This window comes from Bolinopsis microptera, chromosome 9 (assembly GCF_026151205.1).
Source record: "Bolinopsis microptera isolate Bmic1 chromosome 9, MBARI_Bmic_1.0, whole genome shotgun sequence".
NCBI classification, from domain to species: Eukaryota; Metazoa; Ctenophora; class Tentaculata; order Lobata; family Bolinopsidae; genus Bolinopsis; species Bolinopsis microptera.
In genome coordinates, this window is record NC_087080.1 from 8,205,934 (window position 1) to 8,226,566 (window position 20,633).

Sequence of the window (20,633 nt, forward strand, 5' to 3'; positions counted from 1 at the left end):
TAAGACCCAACGTATGCGGTATGGGTACTGACGTTTGGTCCCCACCCCCTGTATTATGAAAATACCCCCTCTTGCTACGCACATTAGGGTTATTTTCATAACGAGCCCTCTCTCCTGAAGTAAAGTCCAACAAAGTAGACGACGGCTCATATCAAACTGGGCACTCGGTACACGGTTCAACAAAATATACCGGAAAACTTAAACTGTATCAGGAAAGGCAAATTGTCAATACTGGTCCAAGTTGCTGACTTTACCAGCAATTTTGCCAACGCCCACAAGCTTGGCAATCAATAAGCAGATCTATATAATTGTTCTAGGGTACCGGAGGTGGTATAAGACCCAACGTGTACGGTATGGGTACTGACGTTTGGTCCCTCCCCCCCCCCCCCCCCCCCCCCCCCCCCCCCCCCCCCAGTATTATGAAAATACCCCCTCTTGCTACGCACATTACCAGCACTTTACCAGCGCCCACAAGCCTGGCAATCAATAAGCATTCTATATGATTAGTAGCTTGGGTTTTTGGGCCTGTACACACATACGTACTTCATACTCTGACTCGGTGCAAAGTATAGCCAGTAAGTGTTGGATGTCATTTTTCAGTAAAGGATGTCTAATTTCAAGGACATAATTTACACGTGCATTCTATTTTCTGTTTGACTTGTATGATTAAAATAATATACGTTTTGAGAAATAGTTTGGTATAATCTATTTATAATTGAGGTTTTGATATTATTTTTATTTTTTGTTTGTGTTAATATTAGGAACTTTACGCTTGGTTTTTGTTGGGATTAGCAACGTATACACCTTTAGTGGGATGTTCACGTGGGTGTTAATCCCGTATATGCTAATTGTTTTATTCTGAATAGTATGGCGTCTTTATTATAGGACAATTGCCCGTCTCCCTAACGAATTTTAGACAGCTTCCTAAGAATAGTTGACTTTTAACTGTTTTGTTGTCTTTCTTATAGTGTATAAATAGGGCTGGCAGTTTTTTTTACTGATTACTATTACGTGTAATACAATTTATTTACTACTGAATTATGAGTGTGTATCTTATAGTACTTTAAAGTAATCTATTTAGATGAGTAAAATATAATTTTATCCAATATATAAAGTTATTTATGTTTTTTTGATCTTTCTGGTTTTGGCATGAAGGGTTCACTATCGTTTGAACATCTTTAGTGATCTGATATCTCATAGTTGACAAATAAGTGACCAAGTGAGTTAAGTGTTTTTGTGTGTGACTGTGAGACTTTTAAGGCCCATCACCTGTCTTTCCGCCATATCTCGATTCTCTATTTTTCATTATCATTTGGATCATATTCATTCGAAAGTGTTCCCCGGATGTTTGGTAGAGGTGATAGCTGCACGGTTTTAATGTGTCGAACAATTTGTCATATTTATGTCAAATTATTTGTAATGTTGAACGTATCAAAATTTAAATTCATTCTTTTTTAATTTTACGACTCATAATTCAAATTCCTTTTGAATTACTGTGGCGTAATGATAAATCTAACCGCTAAACCGTGCGAAAATCGTCGATTTTAAATCGATCATTACCAGCAAATATAAAGCCGGGAAATTTAGTCGCGAATTACCCGTTTAATAGTTCAAGATGAAATTTGAACTCGTTGGCTATGTTGAATGTTGATCGAGGTCGTATTAAAAGCGATTTTTCGGGTCAACCTCTTGCTCTCTAAATGATGAATAAATCATTTGGCTTCCATAACATTTTTTTAAAGGCCACATCCTATGCCTGAGTTTTGCGGTCACTCGGATTTTTGCGATTGCAGCCAATACCAGGAAAGTATAGACTATTCTATACAATATTAATATCTTAAAATTTGTATTTTCGGAAATATGGCCAAAAAACTATCTTGACTCGACGTGAACGGTGAAAATACTTATAAATAGGTGATTGGACTGGAAGGTCCTAAAGCTCTGAAATGGATGTCAATATCGCATTAAAACATGGAAAATTTTACGAGCTACGTTTATATTTATCGAAACCTGTATCACAGTGCTGGCAAGCACGAGCGGTGTCTTTATTGGGGGTATACTATGTACCCCCTTTACTATTGTACCCCTTTACTATTATACCCCCTTTACTATTATAACCCCTTTGGTACTCGTCGGAAGCCTCTCTCGTGCACGCGAAGCGTGCACTCCGGCCGGAGGCGGCGGCCGAAGGCCGCCGCCTCCGGCAGGAGTTTTTCAGGCATTAAGACTCATCGGAAGTCGTTCAGCAGATTTATTTTTAGTTCAAAACATTATAATTTGATGTCAAAGATGACAGGAATAAAAAATAGTTATGTTGAGATTTTTAAGAAATTTGCATAAAATACTATATACTCGCCAGCACTGTTATACGAAATTCGGTAAAAAACCCAAAATCGCCATATTCAGGTGCCTTAAAAACCATGTTAAAATTGAGTTAGAGATCTGAAATTTTTCAGGGCGTCTAGACGTTGACCAAATCGACTGCAAAAAAAGTTTCAGGTTTCAGGAGCATCGGGAAATGGGTTTTCTAGAACCCCTGTTTTACGATAGATTGTCGTGATATATACATATATTCAGGGATAGACGCTTTGCCATTCAATTGTAGCCTGTATTTAAGTGTCCATAGATTCAAAAGTATAAAAGATACAGCCATTTCCGACCACAGGTCTTGCAAATAATTGTTTATACTTTAGTTTACATTGTATAAACAAATTATTTGACGTCATAAACACCCCTTGATGACGTCATCAAGTTAACCGTTTTTAAAACTTGATTTTTGACAAAGTAATAACTTTTAAAATTAATTTTAAACCATTAAGGAGTAATTTTATTCAAAATCTGAGGAAATTTTTACCTTAGATAATTGTTCAAGCATTCAGAAAATCTACCGGAAAGTTTTTCTAGCTTGCTCCTTCATAAAGATATTCGTCATTGAAGTTTGTGCTTTTTTGAAAAATTATTTTATAAAAACGTCAATTTTGCGATTTAGTATTCTCTGGTGTTGGGCCATGCCTTGGGTTGTGGAGCTCAGTTCTGCTTCCTATAGGTATAAATTGTGCATTAGGCTAGTTTTAAAGTTGAAAATCGAAAAGTTGCACACGCGGGGACACGCCCAAATTGATAGAAAATCGCTAAAATCACTGAAAATTGCTGTTTTCGTCATTTTCTGTCAACTTTAGAGTGCCGTTGTGATTACAGTTCTTCTTGAAATACTTTGAAACTTTGCATGCTTATTAAGCTATATATAAAACAATTACATGCAAAAATTTACGGCGATTCAATATTGAATGCGCACGCAACGTCCGCTCAAAGTTTGCACGTGCGAAAGGTGTGAATTTTGCTCATTCGTGATTTCCAACAAATTCTGCTTTGCCACGACAGTTTAATGTCATTATATATGAATTTAATGCCTACTTGAATGAGTATTAAGTGGCATATTCAGTCAGTGATCGACCGATATGCTTCCCTAAACACAAGGAAATGTTTTTAAAGGAAAAATTTCGAAATCGTTGAAACTTCCTCCTTATTAATGAAGATATTAGTTTATATTTCGACTTTATAAAGTACCCTGACATTATAATCAAAAAGAGATGATATTTTACCAAAACCCATAATCATGGGTAGAGTGGACCGCTGTCAGTGTCTCTCTTTCCCAAACAAAAGGAAATGATATTAATTTGATTGACCGTTCTCAAATGCAAAATGATACCGAGAATGAAATCGGTCGCTCGCTTTTCCCATTCATTTACAATTGTAATAGATTAAGAAGAACTACCCAAAGGCAGCTGTACTCGGCAATGAAGATTAAATAAACTTCAGCTTGTTCAATAAGTAATAACTACCACCCTTGTCCCTTACCCCGAAATACTAGGTATCGACCCGAACGCAACCCAAAGAGATTTTTACAGCATCTGATTGATGTAATCAATCGAAATTATACAATTCGTAAGCCGTGAATGAATGGGAAAAGCGAGCGACCGATTTCATTCTCGGTATCATTTTGCATTTGAGAACGGTCAATCAAAGTAATATCATTTCCTTTTGTTTGGGAAAGAGAGACACTGACAGCGGTCCACTCTACCCATGATTATGGGTTTTGGTAAAATTAATCATTGTTAATGATGGTGCATTTCAATATAATATGTATTTGGGCTCTGACTATCAAATCTGAACCATTTGCTGAAATCAATGTCGATGGATATTTACCGGGGTGTAATTGCTCTCGACATGTTGAGCAAAAAGTTAAAAGGTACTCAACTTTGATAGTTTGAGGTGGTAGAATAAATAGATATTTATGACATTGTTGCGCGGTAGACCCCGAAAATACCAAGCCCCTCTAGAATATTAAATTTATCAGATTCCCACAAGCCTGTTTGACCTAGAGTGCTGAGAAAGTTCACAGTTTGTTAGCAACAAAACCTTTTTTGAACAAGCCCTACCCGCGCGACTCGCGAGGACCCACCAATCCTATAGCTCTATAGGTCCTGCATAGATCACTGAGCTTCTAGTGGTAGTAGAACTAGAGCTGACACTGTGAACATACTGACCATTTATAAATGGTTTTATAAATGGTTATACCTATATATAATATATATAAATTTAACTGCTTTAAATGCCAAGCATTCCAAGAATTTCAAGACTCACCTTGTCATGTTCCAAGAAATGTTCTCAGAAGACACACACACACGTGCTCTGAGTTAATCAAAGTATCCAATACAGATTTATTGATTTGAGGTGTATCTATCAACGACATGTTCACGACTTGCTCTCTTCAAATAAATTTATCAATCGAATCATGTTGTTTTGGACTGACAGATCTATTGAGAGACAAAGTAAAGAGGACATGCTCTCCTGATAGTAATATGACAGCAAAATTAAAAATGGTGACCATATGTTCCACACATTTCCAAGGAACAAACTAAATAATCAGACTTGAAAGGTTCATTTCTTACTAATATCACTTCCTCAATCCTCGCGATAACTTTATTGCTCTGTCAACTATCAGATTATCAGTATTCAGTATGAATTGTCCAGTATTTCGAATGAACTCCAAATAAAGCAATCTTAATTTAAATTAGGTATTCAGCCTCTCTGCGAACGATTTCACGAAGTACAACTATAAATTTATCAAATTCCTTCCTCCGAAAACTTACGTTCGGTACGGATCACTACTCGTAGTCATACTACCTAATGTTAATTTCTGATAGAAATTGGAAATAATTGTCAAATTGTAGCTATTACCAATTTAATTAACTAAATTGGCACCGCTTTACGATTATAACGATTAATATAAAGAAAGATAAAGAAGTCCATGTGGTCTCACTTTTTGATTAAAACTAATGATTATATTTTTCAGGCGTTACCCTGGCACATCGATGTGTACTCGGATTCAGAGGTAGAACTTTCTGTTCAAAGTCTAGTCGCCCTAACAGCCAACCAAACTCTAGGTGAGTGTGAGATGTTAATTAAAGACGTGAAATTTAGAGATATCAAATGTTGGAGTAGTTCGCTGTTTATTAGTCTCATGATGAAATACTGATACAGTAAAACCCTGATTTACCGCGGGTTTTGGAGAAGGCTAAAACCTGCGGGAATCGCGGGGTTCGCAGTAAATCGGTGTTTTGGTTTTTGAGGTCCAACTGCCAACATTGGCCAAAAAGGGTGGGAAAGGCCTTTAATCCATAGAGGGGATATTTTTGATAGTCTTACGATTGTACTCAGTAATTCTTATTAGTATCAACATGCTAGAAATTCAATCAAACTCTTGCTTTCTTTGCATTGCATTGCAAATCGTATCGAAATCTGTAATTATCACTAGCTATCAACATCTGAGCTGTATGTTCAGATCGAATCCGATCACATATTTCCCCTGTAATATGTACGAACTGACCCTTCTCAAAAACAGTGGTGCCCTGTCAAGTACCGAGTACTGTCAAGCATCACAGCAGCAAAGGTGTTATACGAGAACATGGTCACGTGATTCAATTAGCAGTGTGGAGCACGAGCTTGCGTCTCATGGGCACATATTAGGTGCGATGGGTGCGGGATCGCACAATTTACCGTTTTCCGCACACTTCCGCATAATTTATTGTTTTCCGCACATTTCCGCACATTTTGTAATTATCTGCATATTTCCGCATAATCTAGCATCTTCCGCGTAATTTCGCATAATTTTGAAATTTTCGCGTTAAGATTTTCGAGTGTAAAAACCAAAATATGTTAAAAGTCGGGCCCTTTTAGGACCCTGACCCAGGCCCTTTCGGGACCCTGACCCAGGCCCTTTCGGGACCGTGACCCAGGCCCTTTTGGAACTCATGCTTAGGTCACGTGACCCGGTTACCACGTGACCGAGGACCTTTCGGGACCGTGACCCAGGCCCTTTCGGGACCCTGACCCAGGCCCTTTCGGGACCGTGACCCAGGCCCTTTCGGGACCCTGACCCAGGCCCTTTCGGGACCCTGACCCAGGCCCTTTCGGGACCCTGACCCAGGCCCTTTCGGGACCCTGACCCAGGCCCTTTCGGGACCGTGACCCAGGCCCTTTTGGAACTCATGCTTAGGACACGTGACTCAGGCCTTTTCGGGACCGTGACCCAGGCCCTTTCGGGACCGTTACCCAGGCCCTTTCGGGACCGTGATCCAAGCCCTTTCGGGACCGTGACCCTAGCCATTATGGAACCCTCGTCGTTACCGTACTTCGATTATAGTGTATCAGTTATCATTTGTAGGTGATAATAGAAGAAGTAGGTGTAAAGGGTAATGAGCTTTATTCGTTGCAGCGTTGGTTTTATAGTGGGCTTAATGGATCTTGGATCGAATGGTTCACAAGTACTGACGATCAATGCCAACAAGCGTGTCACATATTTGTGATCACGAATGGGATCTGATCGACTCTATCAAGAGGCGTCTTCAAATAACTGTATCCTGATTCCTGATCTCTACCAGATCAAGTCACTGTTCGATTCTCAGATAACTGAATCTCAATATAGGTTCAATCATGGTCTTAGTACAAAGAACTACACCCTCAGTAACACATAAACAGACCTATTTTTGATAAGAGCGGCGGTTATACGTTTAGAATTTCCAAAGTCCTTGAGAAAATGCAAAAAAAAACCGCACAGTTCCCGCACAAATTTCGAAAAAATCGCCGCACATTTGCCGCATAATTCGTACAAATTTACCGCACCTTACCGCACATTTTACCTTTATAGTCGGGTGCGGTACCGCATAATTTCGATTTTTTCACCGCACCTAATATGTGCCTCTGTAATGCGTCTTGCTCATGACTCATGTATAAAAGCACTAGATCAAGGGATCACGTATCAAGGACAAGTCAATCTATCCTTTAGTCTATACATCAGCTGTACATCATGAAGCGATCTAATTCCGCTATATCTACCGGAGAATCTCCTTGCTCTAATCGAAAACGTCTAACCATCGGGCAGAAGAGACAAGGGATCCAAATTCCAAATGTTGAAGAGCGTCAAATCCTCCTCTTCAGTTGCCCAACACTTTGGAATCGGTTATCGGCGAGATAACTGTTCGAAATACCAAGAAGAAATTAGCAGAAATGGACAGATATGACATCACCTTTGGTTCACTTGCTCGTCTGAACGGAAGTTGTTGAAACGTCCTTCTACAGAAAACGTCGACCAGGCAAAAAATTAAACTTTTCAGAAAAAATTAAGATTTTGGAAAATAATTGTTGAAGAAAAATTCGGGGGAAAAGGAAATACCCGCAGTAAATTGGGGTTTGCGGTAAATCAGGGCGCGGTAAATCGGGATTTTACTTCATTATTTAGTTTATAGTGTATTAGTTGGATAATATTTAAAAAAGTTGTAGTATTAAAAAGTTTTAATACTTTCAACACTTCGAAAATTTTCCTACAATCCTAAATTCCTGTTTCATTTGTCCTTGTCTCTTTCAACAGGATATTATCCAACTATCAGTAAATTTAGAGATGTACAAGGTTGACCAGAATAAATGCAATGCTGAGGTAGAATTAGTAGCTGATCATTTAGTTGTTCTCTTTGCTCTTTATCAAGTTACCAGTTTATCAAGTTTTTAACTCATTAAGTTATCAAATAATGACCCAGCTGGAGAAAGATGGGCATACCACTTTTCAATAAAGCGAAATTATAATGAACTTAGCTATGACTTTACTTAACTATAATGTTAACAATAACTTAACTATAATGTTAACAATAATTTAACTATAATGTTAACAATAACCTAACAATAACTTAACTTACAGAACGTAGTGTGGTACGATGCCTAGAGAAACATGGCACCGAAGTCCAAGTTATTGAAAATAAGTGTAAACTTGTGTGTCAAACACTCCCGTGGAAATCATCTGCTGCGATAAACAACATGGTTAGTTGAACAACTTAATATTGCTGGTTCAACGTATTGTCTGCACCGGTATTTGGAACTTATTGCTGGTTCAACGTATTGTCTGCACCGGTATTTGGGCGTAGTTGAGGAATGCTTTTCCGAATTCGTAGGGCTCAAAAAGTGTTTTTTTTTCATAATTTCTATTGATGGTTCAAGCTTGGATGTATTTATTTTTGATAAGGAACACACTTTCGTCGCGGACGGATTTGAGCGATATAGTAACTTTAAGATGTCAGTGTGCAAAATCGCTCCAAAAGTCCTCTCCATAAGAAACTCTCAGAAATGATTATTAAGACCTTTTTTCTTCAACCCAGTACAAAATCAGTACTTGATTCTTTGAAAAGATCAAGATTCTGTGGTACGTGATTTTCTATTCTTTTTATTCTTGGCTAGAACGGAATGTAAGGGTATGTATGTCAGATTCAATTTATTGTTGGTTCTCTCCGTTCCACCTTCACTCATATTACCAAACGGCACAAATAGAAAAGACGGTGCTAGACTGGATATATTATCAGCATTAAGCGCAAGATCGTTATTGTCGCCGCTGGACAGGGCATTTACAGATGTAAGGGTACTTCACCCTCAAGCCCAGTCCAACAGTGACAAGAGTGGGCTTTTGGCTGCCGGACCGGATTTTGATGGATATCAATCAATTATCCGGTTAGCCGGATTCAACAAGCAGTACGTTCTAACAAGAGTAAAGAAGAATTTAGAGTAGAGAAGTTATTATCAGAAATGATATGCAATTGGCATATCCTACCAATTAGTATTACCATAGACCCCTCGAGCGCGATTGCACGTGTGAGACACAGTTGTTCCCTTTTTGTCATGCAGGTCTAGGTCTGATTATCAATCAATAGTACCCGATCCAGGGCACGATTGTACCTTTATAGCATGCTGGCGCACTTAATCCTTTAATCACTGGCTCGTTCCAATTAAGCGGGACAGTATAGTTCCCGATTCAGATTTCAAGGCACAAATAGTACCCTGATTCGCATGCAAGCATATTTTATCACTGGATCGTTTCTACCAGCTATAAAAACGTCGGACAATGTCCTTGGCAACACGATTTACCGTAATATCTAGAGGCTGGAACAAGTTTGTCATGTTGGCGGGGACTAGTTCATGAACTATGTTGTTGAGTGCCATAATTTCGTTGACTTTTTTCCGACAAGTGACCCTTGAATACATCATATACTAGTAGAGTTTTCTGTGCCTCCGGCAGACCAAGGAAAACCTTTCCGTCGTTAACTTACGGCACAATAAAGTTCTCAAAGTTGTCATATTCTGGACAAAAAGTTCGAAATGGAAAAATTTCAACGGACTTTGACTTGGACGGACATTAATTGAACGGACTTTATTTGAACGGACATTAAGATGAACGCTAGGGCCTCCAGCGTTCAAGTAATGGCCGTCCAAATAAGGTCCGATAAGGTAATTCGACTACATTGAAAACAAAACCCCTACTAAATAGTGGGTATAATTTGCCCATTTTCCAATGTTTAATGAGCTGTTTAAAGCAATTGCTGGGTGGGTATCTTAATTTATATACCAAAACACAGTTAGTACCGCAAAAGCCGGCAAAAGGGGGTGGGTGTCCTAAATATTATTTGAAAAAGCAGTTAGTACCGTGAAGGGGGTGGGTGGGTCCTTTTTGTAGATTCCAAAACTGCACTTAGTCGACGTCACGTACGGCACTTAGTACCTGATCCCCCCCCCCCCCCCCCCCCCCCCGGTAAGGGGTCGTTCACATATTACGTAATCACTTTTTGGCCAATTTTTAACCCCCAAATTAGGTCCAATTTAGCCAAATACCTTGACGGATGTTACTCGTCTAAATTTCTTCGAAGTAGCGCGCGCCGGGCCAGACCATTAATATCAATGATTAACAATTTAACGGGTGATACTCGTAAAATATCTGTTCCGTAAAATATCTGACCGTCGACGAGTCCAACGACGAGTCCAACTCGGCGCGCGTCCTGGTATAGGTTGTAAATGTAAACCTACAATTAACAATGATCAACCAAATACCCTGAACATGCCCAACACCGATATTTTACGCGCTCTACTTGTAGTAGTGGTCCCCTGAACTCGTATATGAATTTTCATCAAAAATGTCGGAGTTATGAGCCAAAAACCATATGACCATATTTGGACATACACACCAAATTTGATCGATTTTGGCCCATAAATTGGGCAAATATCAATATTTTTGAATTACACCAACTTTATAATTATATGGAAGGTAAGCATATACTCCACAATCTCTATAATTATCAGCTCATTATCTACCTAACTGTGGATTCTGTGTTCACAGTTCAAATAATCGCAAAAAATGAACAAAATCGCCCATATCTCACTTCGCGATATAATATTTGCGAAACTGATTTCGCTCAAAACAATAGAACTCAATAGTATAAGGTTTCAATATTTTTATATGAAATTTTTAGAATCAACGTAGAATTAATCGCATTTCGACCTTAAGTTTGTATCATGGAATTTTGAGTTAGGCCTTCAAAAAAAGTTGGCGGCCAAATTCTATAAAAATTTGCGGTGCATTTTTCAGGGGACCAGTAGCGAAGCTACGAGTAGAGCACCTAAAATCTGGGTCTTGGGCATGTTCAGGGTATTTGGCTAAAATGGGCCTAATTTGGACCAAATATGGGCGTGGCTGCCCCTTGTAGGTTTACAACCTACCAGGACGCGCGCCGAGTTGGACTCGTCGACGGTCCTGTATATGGAACAGATATTTTACGAGTATCACCCGTTAAGGCTGCCCCGCGGGCACGGTTTGGCGGTTGGGGTCCGGGACCCCCTCAAAAGTTCGGTCACCGGTCCTAGTTTGTTGGTCTGGTAATATGTGAACGACCCTGGACCCCAAACCTACAATATTTCTCCTGACTGCATATTGCTAAAATCAAAAATCGTAATATTTTAGTGTCTAGTCTAATCACTAATATGATTACTAATACTATTAGCTAAGGCCCACTTTAAGTTTACCATCATATTCATATCCCCACTCTCAAGTCTCAACTCTGTAACGGTGTGCCGATTTATTTTAATTGTATCTATAATCGTGTTGCGAATTGTGTATAACTATTAGTATTACTCAAATTATAACTATAACTTTAGACCGTCACGGTCAAGAAACTCCGCTTAAGCCCAGTTTTAACCACGATTTAACCCCAGACTGATAAACCGCTCCGAATTGAAGTGAACACGGTTGGTTCAGAAAACTCCCTTGAAAATCCTCCTTACAGAAAACACATACTGACTGTGGCTGCTAACAAAACTATGGTGAGTAGTTCTACTAGTTTCAGTAAAATCATTGTCACCAAATACAGTCAAGCAGAATCATAAATTTATCAACATAAAATTTCAAATCTAGCAGAATTAGAACTAAATTTAGTCAAAAATGTTCGTGGTCCGGAATATTTGATGTCTCAAGAAAAAAATACACAATTTCTGTGTTGAAAATTGTAATATTTGTAACTATCACCAAGATGTAATTAGATCGAACGCAGAAATTAGATCGAACCGGTTCGATCTAGGAATTGGATCGAACGCGCGGCGCGGCTTTCAATGTATTTGTATAACTACTGTATATGTATCTCGCGCCAGCGTTCGATCTAATTCCTAGATCAAACCGGTTCGATCTAATTTTTGCGTTCGATCTGATTACATCTTGGTTACAGTAACTGTAAAGTCGATGACCCTTCCCCTGATCCCATCCAAAAACGTGAAGTAATTAATGAATAATGAATGAAGGGAGTCACTAGTTAAAATTAAAGTTGACGGATGTTACTCGTCTAAATTTCTTCGAAGTGCCGAGTTAGTCCATTAACAATGGACAATAGTTTAAAAGGAACGAAATGTCGAGCTGAGCGCATGTCACGTCATGTCAGAGCACATATTTAGTTCAAGTATGTGTCAAGTATAAAGTAAATAGTATTACTCTCTCGATTCGTGACCATTACATATATGTTTATTATACTTATAGTATTAGTTATACAGACTATGTGGTTTATACCGGGAAGTATTTAATTTCACTCGGGATTTGTGGTGAATCGGGGCTTCACATACTTATACTAACTACTATACTACCTAGTTGAGTTAACTACTGTATGGGCGCCTGTCATCCGACGTGACCTGTGGAAAACTAGCTGCAGTGCCAGTGGCAACGTTTAACTTTAATCAATTTAATCAGATGTCACGCGAAACTTAAATTAAAAACTGAAAATACTTATTACGGTTACTATACTTGAGTTGAATTATTTTGCGATTTTGCGAATATTTTGCGATCTTAAAATTCTGACAGTAAGTTCCAATTTGATAACTACACGTTTGATTTTAAGCTTAGCATTATATTTTCAGATCTGTCACCATTTTTCGCCGGAGTTGAGGTCTAAAGACTTTAAGCCGACTATAAAGATAAGAGTCGTTCCTCCAGTGAAGCCGAAATAAATTCTGATGCCATGTCTTTACAATTGCATGATAATTTCAACAATTAGAGTTGTAAAATATTTGTAAAATTTAACTCAACGAAATCCATTGGCATTATCATTGATCAAAGAGCTGAAAAATATTTGAGAAGTTGTTTAAACAATTAAAGTTTAACTTTAATGTTTAAGGGATTCGGATAGCTGCTAGATATTTATTTATATTATTAAATTATTTCTAAAACCCGATTTCCCGGTGAGAAACAGAGTCCTGTCTTCATCAGTATGTATGTTAAACCTAAAAGTAAAACCGTTATATAAATTATGTAAATAGTGAACTATACATACTCATAGTTCACTAATATCAGTATCACCAATGGCAATAGCGCACGTTATATGAATATCTCCGCCAAAAGCACATCCAATTTGATACGTATGAAATATGTTTATAACTTCCTTGGTTGTGCACTAAGTTGGCGTTCCTCGACCAAAATTGAACGGGGAATCGTTTAAGATCACTTTCGGGGCACCTCGACAAAAGCTTCTCACGCTATTGACATTGTGCTTTTTATGGAGAAATACGTCAGTAGCGTTTTTGAGCTTGTTATTCTCTTTTAAAAGTATTCCAAGTGATTTGAGTCTGAAAACATTGCAAAATAATTTTCCTCGATTCATGAAGTTTGAAAGAAGTTACAGCAATGCGCGCAATTTGGGGAGTGTGCTTTTGGCGGAGATATAAACTGCGCCATCACCAATATTACCAAGATGAAGATGCGAGTATAATAGGTATACCAAATTTTGAATTTTCCTTATTCCATCTTGCGTCTATCTAAATCTGGCTGGGGAGATTATGCTTATAGTTATAATTATTATTATTATGCTTATAGTTATAATTTAAATTATATTAAATATACCTTATCGGACATATTGCGTAAACGGACATTAAAACGGACGCTCGAAGGCATTAATGCTTAGTGTTTAATTACCTTATCGGACCTTATTTGGACGGACATTACTTGAACGGACATAATTATGAACGGACATTAATATGAACGCTAAAAGGCAATCAAAACCATCAAAAATCCGAATTTTGTTCATCTTTTTTTGACGTTTTTAAATTTTAGCAAATGATTTGTAAATCCATTTTTCATACAGCTAGCTATACAGTAAGCTTATCTGCGCTGTGCAGATAAGGTAGGAAGGTACCTACAAGACTAGATTAGATACCGTCGGTCACATACCTAGGGAGATATCCCGGTTTGTCTTCTACTTTATCGAGATGGGTGGTATGGTAGAAGGTATCGTAGCTGACATAAGCCACCGAAGGTCGCCTATACCAAGTGGGGGGCTAGAGATAAAGCTTAAGCTGTACTTTAGGCATTCAAGTATCTCTCTAGTAGAGCAGTTGGGATCGTGTATTGCCCGGTACGACTACGAGTTGGACAGACAACCAGTTGTAAGAGAAAATGTGGAGGTAGAAGTTAACGGGTGATACTGATACTCGTAAAATATCTGTTCCATATATTGACGAGTCCAACTCGGCGCGCGTCCTGGTAGGTTGTAAACCTACAAGGTAGAAGAAGCCGAAGATCAACTTCAAGATAGTGATCTTGCAATAATGTGATATTTACAATTATTCAGATTGTTACAATTTTATAATACCTTGTTTTTATTAATTCAACGATATAGTTTAGTCTAATGATAGCTATTGAAATTGACTGAAATTAAAAAGTTGTCATATTCTGGACAAAAAGTTCGAAATGAAAACATTTTTGAAAAAAATTTAACGGACTTTAACTTGGACGGACATTAATTGAACGGACTTTATTTGAACGGACATTAAGATGAACGCTAGGGCCTCCAGCGTTCAAGTAATGTCCGTCCAACTCCAAATAAGGTCCGACAAGGTAAATTACTAGTACTACCTCATCGAACTTTATTTGAACGGACACTAAAATGAACGCGTTACCTTTTTTAAATCAACTGCAGCATGTTTTTATGCGCATTAATTTTAACCAGAAACCCAGACGTTGATTTACAATTTAAATTGAGTAACTTGATGTTTTAATAGATTGACCTACAGGTCTCACAATATTCTCCATTTAATTGAAATTATTGACATAGTTTAATTAGGCTTCATCATATAAATTATATTGACTTCTTTATTTAAAGACTTCAAAGAAATGCCAGACTTGAATTTTACAAACTGATATTTTATTTGCTTGTAGTTGTAGCCAATTCAACTTAAATTTTAATGAATTATAATAACTTGGTTCAAGTTAACTCGGGTCCTGGAATAATTAAACTTGAAGGAATGACATTTTTGGTATCTATAATTAACCTAGCATGTTCACTGTTCAGAAGGTCTGAAGCCAGGTGACCCATGCTTCCATAATATGCAGTTTATATAATTGTTATTCACATTTCTAAACAGCTTTTGAGCAATTGGTACCGAACTAATCAAAATCAGAGAAAAAAAGTTGTGCCAACTCTTGGCCCTTATTGTAGACACTGCAGTTTGATTAATTTCATGCGTTTGATGGAAGAAAAACAATCGCATCAGATTGTCGTGCTACGTTCAATTATACTACGTGCATCAGGGATTTCTCTGACAACCGAAATTTATTTGGCGAATTGTGAAAAGCGAAAACTCGCGAAATGAGTTGAAGCAATTTTGCATTTGATAGATAAGATAATATGATGCTGCCATTAGTGAAAAGACGAATCTATTCCTTAGTCAGATCTGCAATTCGCCTCTATATTAGGTCGTAAGTTGGACAACGATCAGGTAAGACGATCAGTAAAACCAGAACAGTCGACCGCCTTGTTGATTCGTCCTTTCGTTTGTGACTACATCAGTAGGGAATTTAATATTTACATTATATTTCTAAAATCGCCGAAAAAATGTACATTACAAATAACCATAGCATAGGAACAATAAATAATCTTGAACGAACATCTTTCACTGATTAAAATCGATGTTATAAGTACCACTAGAAAAGAAGTAAATGGGAATTAATGGATCATACGCTTTTGCAAGAGCAACCAATAAATCTTGGATATCTATTATCAATAAAATAAGTAATTTATTTGGAACTCTTCCCTAGATTACAGATTTTTTTTGCAAAAGCTCACTTTCTATTGAAACAAACGTTAAATAAAAATATAACAATCCTTTATACGACAATTTCCGATTCAAATGTTGTTCAGTATGAACCTAAAAACCAAAAAGGGTCACTTTTCAAAGTAAGCTACATTCTGTTTAATTTTGCTTCTCATAATTCAAGCCCAAGAGCTAAATTGTCTTCTGTTTTACATCAGTATAGTATGATAATCTGATAACTATACTCTCCATTTATTTTGAAATATTTATATCTCTCTAATAACGACACAAGATATTCAGTATCGTGGTGAGTTTTAACACAATAATTGAGGGTCATGTCTCATATCTTTGCGTTTAGAAGAATGACTGAAGTCCGGTTATGGCACGGCCAACTATCAGCGCGTGGATGTCGTGTGTACCTGAGGATGGAATTTGTTATTACCATGGTAAATGTTGAACATTTAGCGAATAATTAACCTAGTCTACAAAGGGAATAAACTATTTTCATCTCCCCAATAAATGGACAGAAGTCATCATCGACCAAAAGCTCTGTCCTCAATCAGGCAGAAGATTTTCAACAGAGGATAAAAACAAACCTTCATAAGTGTTGACTGATTCGAGGTTCAGAACATGTCTGATAATGTGGTATTCGTCTGATATTCCGTTACCTGGATAATGACGTGATAAAAATAGAATACTATGCAATGTGGATAAGAGCAGACAATGCTAAAAAAGCATCACTGACATGTACTGTTACCTATGTAATTACTGTTCATTGTTAGGACCGTCCTCTCAAGCCTCAGTGCCGATGTAAATAATAACTATAAGAAGACTCTGAGAGCACATTTCCACCATTTTTCTCCCAAAACACGACTGTCCCAAGACCCAAAATGGCAATGTATTTTGGAAAGCATCTCTATCCAACTTACTCCAGTAGCAGGGAGGAGTTGAGTGTGCACTTCGATGTATAGAGTTTTTTGCTGCTGAATCGGGTTAAATAGGTCATTGGTAACTCAAAAAATCGAGGGCCGCATGTTGTGTCGCTAGTCCTAACCCTGTGGAGCCACGCCCATATTTCATATCAGGTGCGTATATGGGAAATATGTATCTCAGCTTCTGAAGGTCTTAGAGACTCAAAATTGAGTTTAAAATGACCGCAATGCACATGTTTATATTGGTACTATGAAGGTCATGAAGGCCCAAAATGCTTATTTTTGGGAAAAAATCAAAAAAACCAATTTTCACTTGGGCGCGAGTAAAAAATCGACTCTTAGAAATTGAGTGAAAATCGAGTAAGCAGTTCAGTGTCTACAACATTTCTAAACACAGGGTCCTCTGTTAGGTCATTCTAAATCAGAATTGATAAAGTAATCAAATTCTATTAGTAGTTTCAACCCTGTGGAGCCACGCCCATATTTCATATTATGTGCAAATATGGGACATTTGTATCTCAGCTTCTGAAGGTCTTACTCTTAGAGACTCAAAGGTGGGCTTAAAATGACCGCAATGTACATGTTTATATTGGTACTATGAGGGTCATGAAGGCCCAGAATGCTTATATTTTGGAAAAATTCAGTAAAACCGATTTTCACTTGGGCGTGAGTAAAAATCGACTCTTAGAAGTTAAGTGAAATCGAGTATGAAGTTCAGTGTCTGCAACGTTTCTAAACACAGGATCCTTTGTAAGGTCATTCTGAATCAGAATTGATAAGGTACGCAAATTCTATTATTAGTTTTAACCCTAGGGTGCAAAACTCCTAAATTACCACCAGGCGCAAATATATAATGACTTTTCTATCTCGGCTTCTGAAGTTCTGAACGTTGTAAGGGCCTCTCTTTGAGCTCAAACTAACTACGATGGCCACATTTATATACTCTATAGTGATAAGTTTTTAAAAACTCATTAAAAACTGTTTTAACCTTCATGCATCATAAAGTAGTAACATCAAACATGTACTTAATTACGGTATCTCTGGCTAAAAAAGTTTTATAGACATTTGCAGCACAGTAAAACGTTCAACATGAACACATTCGGATAACATTTATGGAGCAGCACATACCACCTGACTTTAATTTTGGTATAACTGCGAAAATACTCAGTTTCAGAAGCTCCTTCCAGCTATCTTAGGCTGCCTTGAGCTCCCTTTCTGGGGCTCTCTCCAGTACTGCTTGGCTATTATGGCTAATCAACTTGAATCCAACCTCATGTAGCAGAATCTACTTCTATAGCTTCCTTCTGCTAACTCCATGTCAACTCTACCCAGCTACCACCACCAGTACGTTATAATTTTAGATCTTTCTAGCAACCTCTGATATGAGTGCTACCTTTACATCTATCCAGCTACTATACCACCAGATGGCAGAAACCACCAATTCCAGCTGTTTTCACCTACTTCGGCTACCTCTATTTAGCTACCACCAAGGTTCCTCCAACTTCTGCTATTCCTAGCAACCTTAGCTTAAGCTATTGGGCTACTTCTTGCCCTGTCTAGCAACCATCAGCAACATTTTATTCTGGTGTTTAGAGGTTGCTAGAAACAGCAAATTTCCTCTTCCTTAATGAGCTGGAAATTGTTGGATGCAGCAAAGATAGCACTCATATCAGAGGTTGCTAGAAAGATCTAAAATTATAACGTACTGGTGGTGGTAGCTGGGTAGAGTTGACATGGAGTTAGCAGAAGGTAGCTATAGAAGTAGATTCTGCTACATGAGGTTGGATTCAAGTTGATTAGCCATAATAGCCAAACAGTACTGGAGAGAGCCCCAGAAAGGGAGCTGAAGGCAGCCTAAGATAGCTGGAAGGAGCTTCTGAAACTGAGTATTTTCGCAGTTATACCAAAATTAAAGTCAGGTGGTATGTGCTGCTCCATAAATGTTATCCGAATGTGTTCATGTTGAACGTTTTACTGTGCTGCAAATGTCTATAAAACTTTTTTAGCCAGAGATACCGTAATTAAGTACATGTTTGATGTTACTACTTTATGATGCATGAAGGTTAAAACAGTTTTTAATGAGTTTTTAAAAACTAAGCACTATAGAGTATAATAGACCCTACGGTTCTTTACAGTTGGTATATAAATGTGGCCACCGTAGTTAGTTTGAGCTCAAAGAGAGGCCCCTACAACATTCAGAAGCCGAGATAGAAAAGTCATTATATATATTTGCGCCTGGTGGTAATTTAGGAGTTTTGCACCCTAGGGTTAAAACTAATAATAGAATTTGCGTACCTTATCAATTCTGATTCAGAATGACCTTACAAAGGATCCTGTGTTTAGAAACGTTGCAGACACTGAACTTCATACTCGATTTCACTTAACTTCTAAGAGTCGATTTTTACTCACGCCCAAGTGAAAATCGGTTTTACTGAATTTTTCCAAAATATAAGCATTCTGGGCCTTCATGACCCTCATAGTACCAATATAAACATGTACATTGCGGTCATTTTAAGCCCACCTTTGAGTCTCTAAGAGTAAGACCTTCAGAAGCTGAGATACAAATGTCCCATATTTGCACATAATATGAAATATGGGCGTGGCTCCACAGGGTTGAAACTACTAATAGAATTTGATTACTTTATCAATTCTGATTTAGAATGACCTAACAGAGGACCCTGTGTTTAGAAATGTTGTAGACACTGAACTGCTTACTCGATTTTCACTCAATTTCTAAGAGTCGAATTTTTACTCGCGCCCAAGTGAAAATTGGTTTTTTGATTTCTCCCAAAAATAAGCATTTTGGGCCTTCATAACCTTTACAGTACCAATATAAACATGTGCATTGCGGTCATTTTAAACTCAATTTTGAGTCTCTAAGACCTTCAGAAGCTGAGATACACATTTCCCATATACGCACCTGATATGAAATATGGGCGTGGCTCCACAGGGTTGGGACTAGCGACACAACATGCGGCCCTCGATTTTTTGAGTTACCAATGACCTATTTCACCCGATTCAGCAGCAAAAAACTCTATACATCGAAGTGCATACTCAACTCCTCCCTGCTACTGGAGTAACTATATCGGCCGATTCAACTACCAATTATTGTAGAGTTACGTACGCGCGCACGGACTTAATAGTACCGTACGTACGTGCGCACGCGCGCAGGGCATTGTGCGCGAAATTGAAGACACCTTCGATACAATTTCTTACCCGCGCGCTACGTTTACGTATATTTAAATTTCTATGACTTAACCACGTGACTTCACGGATAAATCTAATGCATTGTGTTAAAATGCTCTACGATAAATAAACCAGTTTAGAACAGAATTTAACTATGAAGGTATCTCATAAGCGAAACTATACGATCAGTCTCCGAATTTACCTCCTAAGATATCTCGACATTTTCTGGCGATGTCCAGAGCGTTTCCACAATTGTTACGCTTCATCATCGATATCATTTCTGGGGCAGCCCTGTGATACAGATACACTGTTATTTAAGAACGAAGCAATAGAAATGAAACATGAACAGGATTCAGTTGGTGGTTGGTAGGAAAACATGCACGGCGGAAAATATTTTAGATTACGTTAAATAAGAATGAAAGGAAGAAAAGGACTTCATCCTAGCTGAAGACGATTTACACAAGTATTTTGAAAGCTCCTGCTAATAAAATCCTTTCGCATCACTTATATGTTTTAAATATCACCCTCCAGACTTCATTCTTTCGGTTATCATAATTTATCAATTTGAACACTGTCGAA

At 37.9% G+C, this 20,633-nt stretch overlaps 3 protein-coding genes across 3 annotated transcripts in view; 2 read left to right on the top strand and 1 right to left on the bottom strand.

The window, feature by feature from the left end:
• The window catches only part of LOC134820639 (EF-hand calcium-binding domain-containing protein 7-like), a 37,525-nt gene extending 24,433 nt beyond the window's left edge, over nucleotides 1-13,092 (top strand). The window contains exons 12-15 of the mRNA XM_063831142.1: nucleotides 5,357-5,447; nucleotides 8,255-8,373; nucleotides 11,584-11,691; nucleotides 12,769-13,092. Of these exons, the coding sequence (XP_063687212.1) occupies nucleotides 5,357-5,447; nucleotides 8,255-8,373; nucleotides 11,584-11,691; nucleotides 12,769-12,858 (408 nt within the window). The 3' untranslated portion in view covers nucleotides 12,859-13,092. The remainder of the gene's footprint in view (nucleotides 1-5,356; nucleotides 5,448-8,254; nucleotides 8,374-11,583; nucleotides 11,692-12,768) is intronic.
• LOC134820849 (vasculin-like protein 1) overlaps nucleotides 1-20,633 on the top strand; it is a 632,099-nt gene that overhangs the window by 131,061 nt on the left and 480,405 nt on the right. The window lies entirely within an intron of this gene.
• The window catches only part of LOC134821469 (glutaryl-CoA dehydrogenase, mitochondrial-like), a 101,897-nt gene continuing 97,015 nt past the window's right edge, over nucleotides 15,752-20,633 (bottom strand). The window contains exons 9-11 of the mRNA XM_063832221.1: nucleotides 20,257-20,345; nucleotides 16,533-16,604; nucleotides 15,752-16,355 (exon numbers count right to left, since the gene is read on the bottom strand). Coding sequence (XP_063688291.1) covers nucleotides 16,291-16,355; nucleotides 16,533-16,604; nucleotides 20,257-20,345 — 226 coding nt within the window. The 3' untranslated portion in view covers nucleotides 15,752-16,290. The remainder of the gene's footprint in view (nucleotides 16,356-16,532; nucleotides 16,605-20,256; nucleotides 20,346-20,633) is intronic.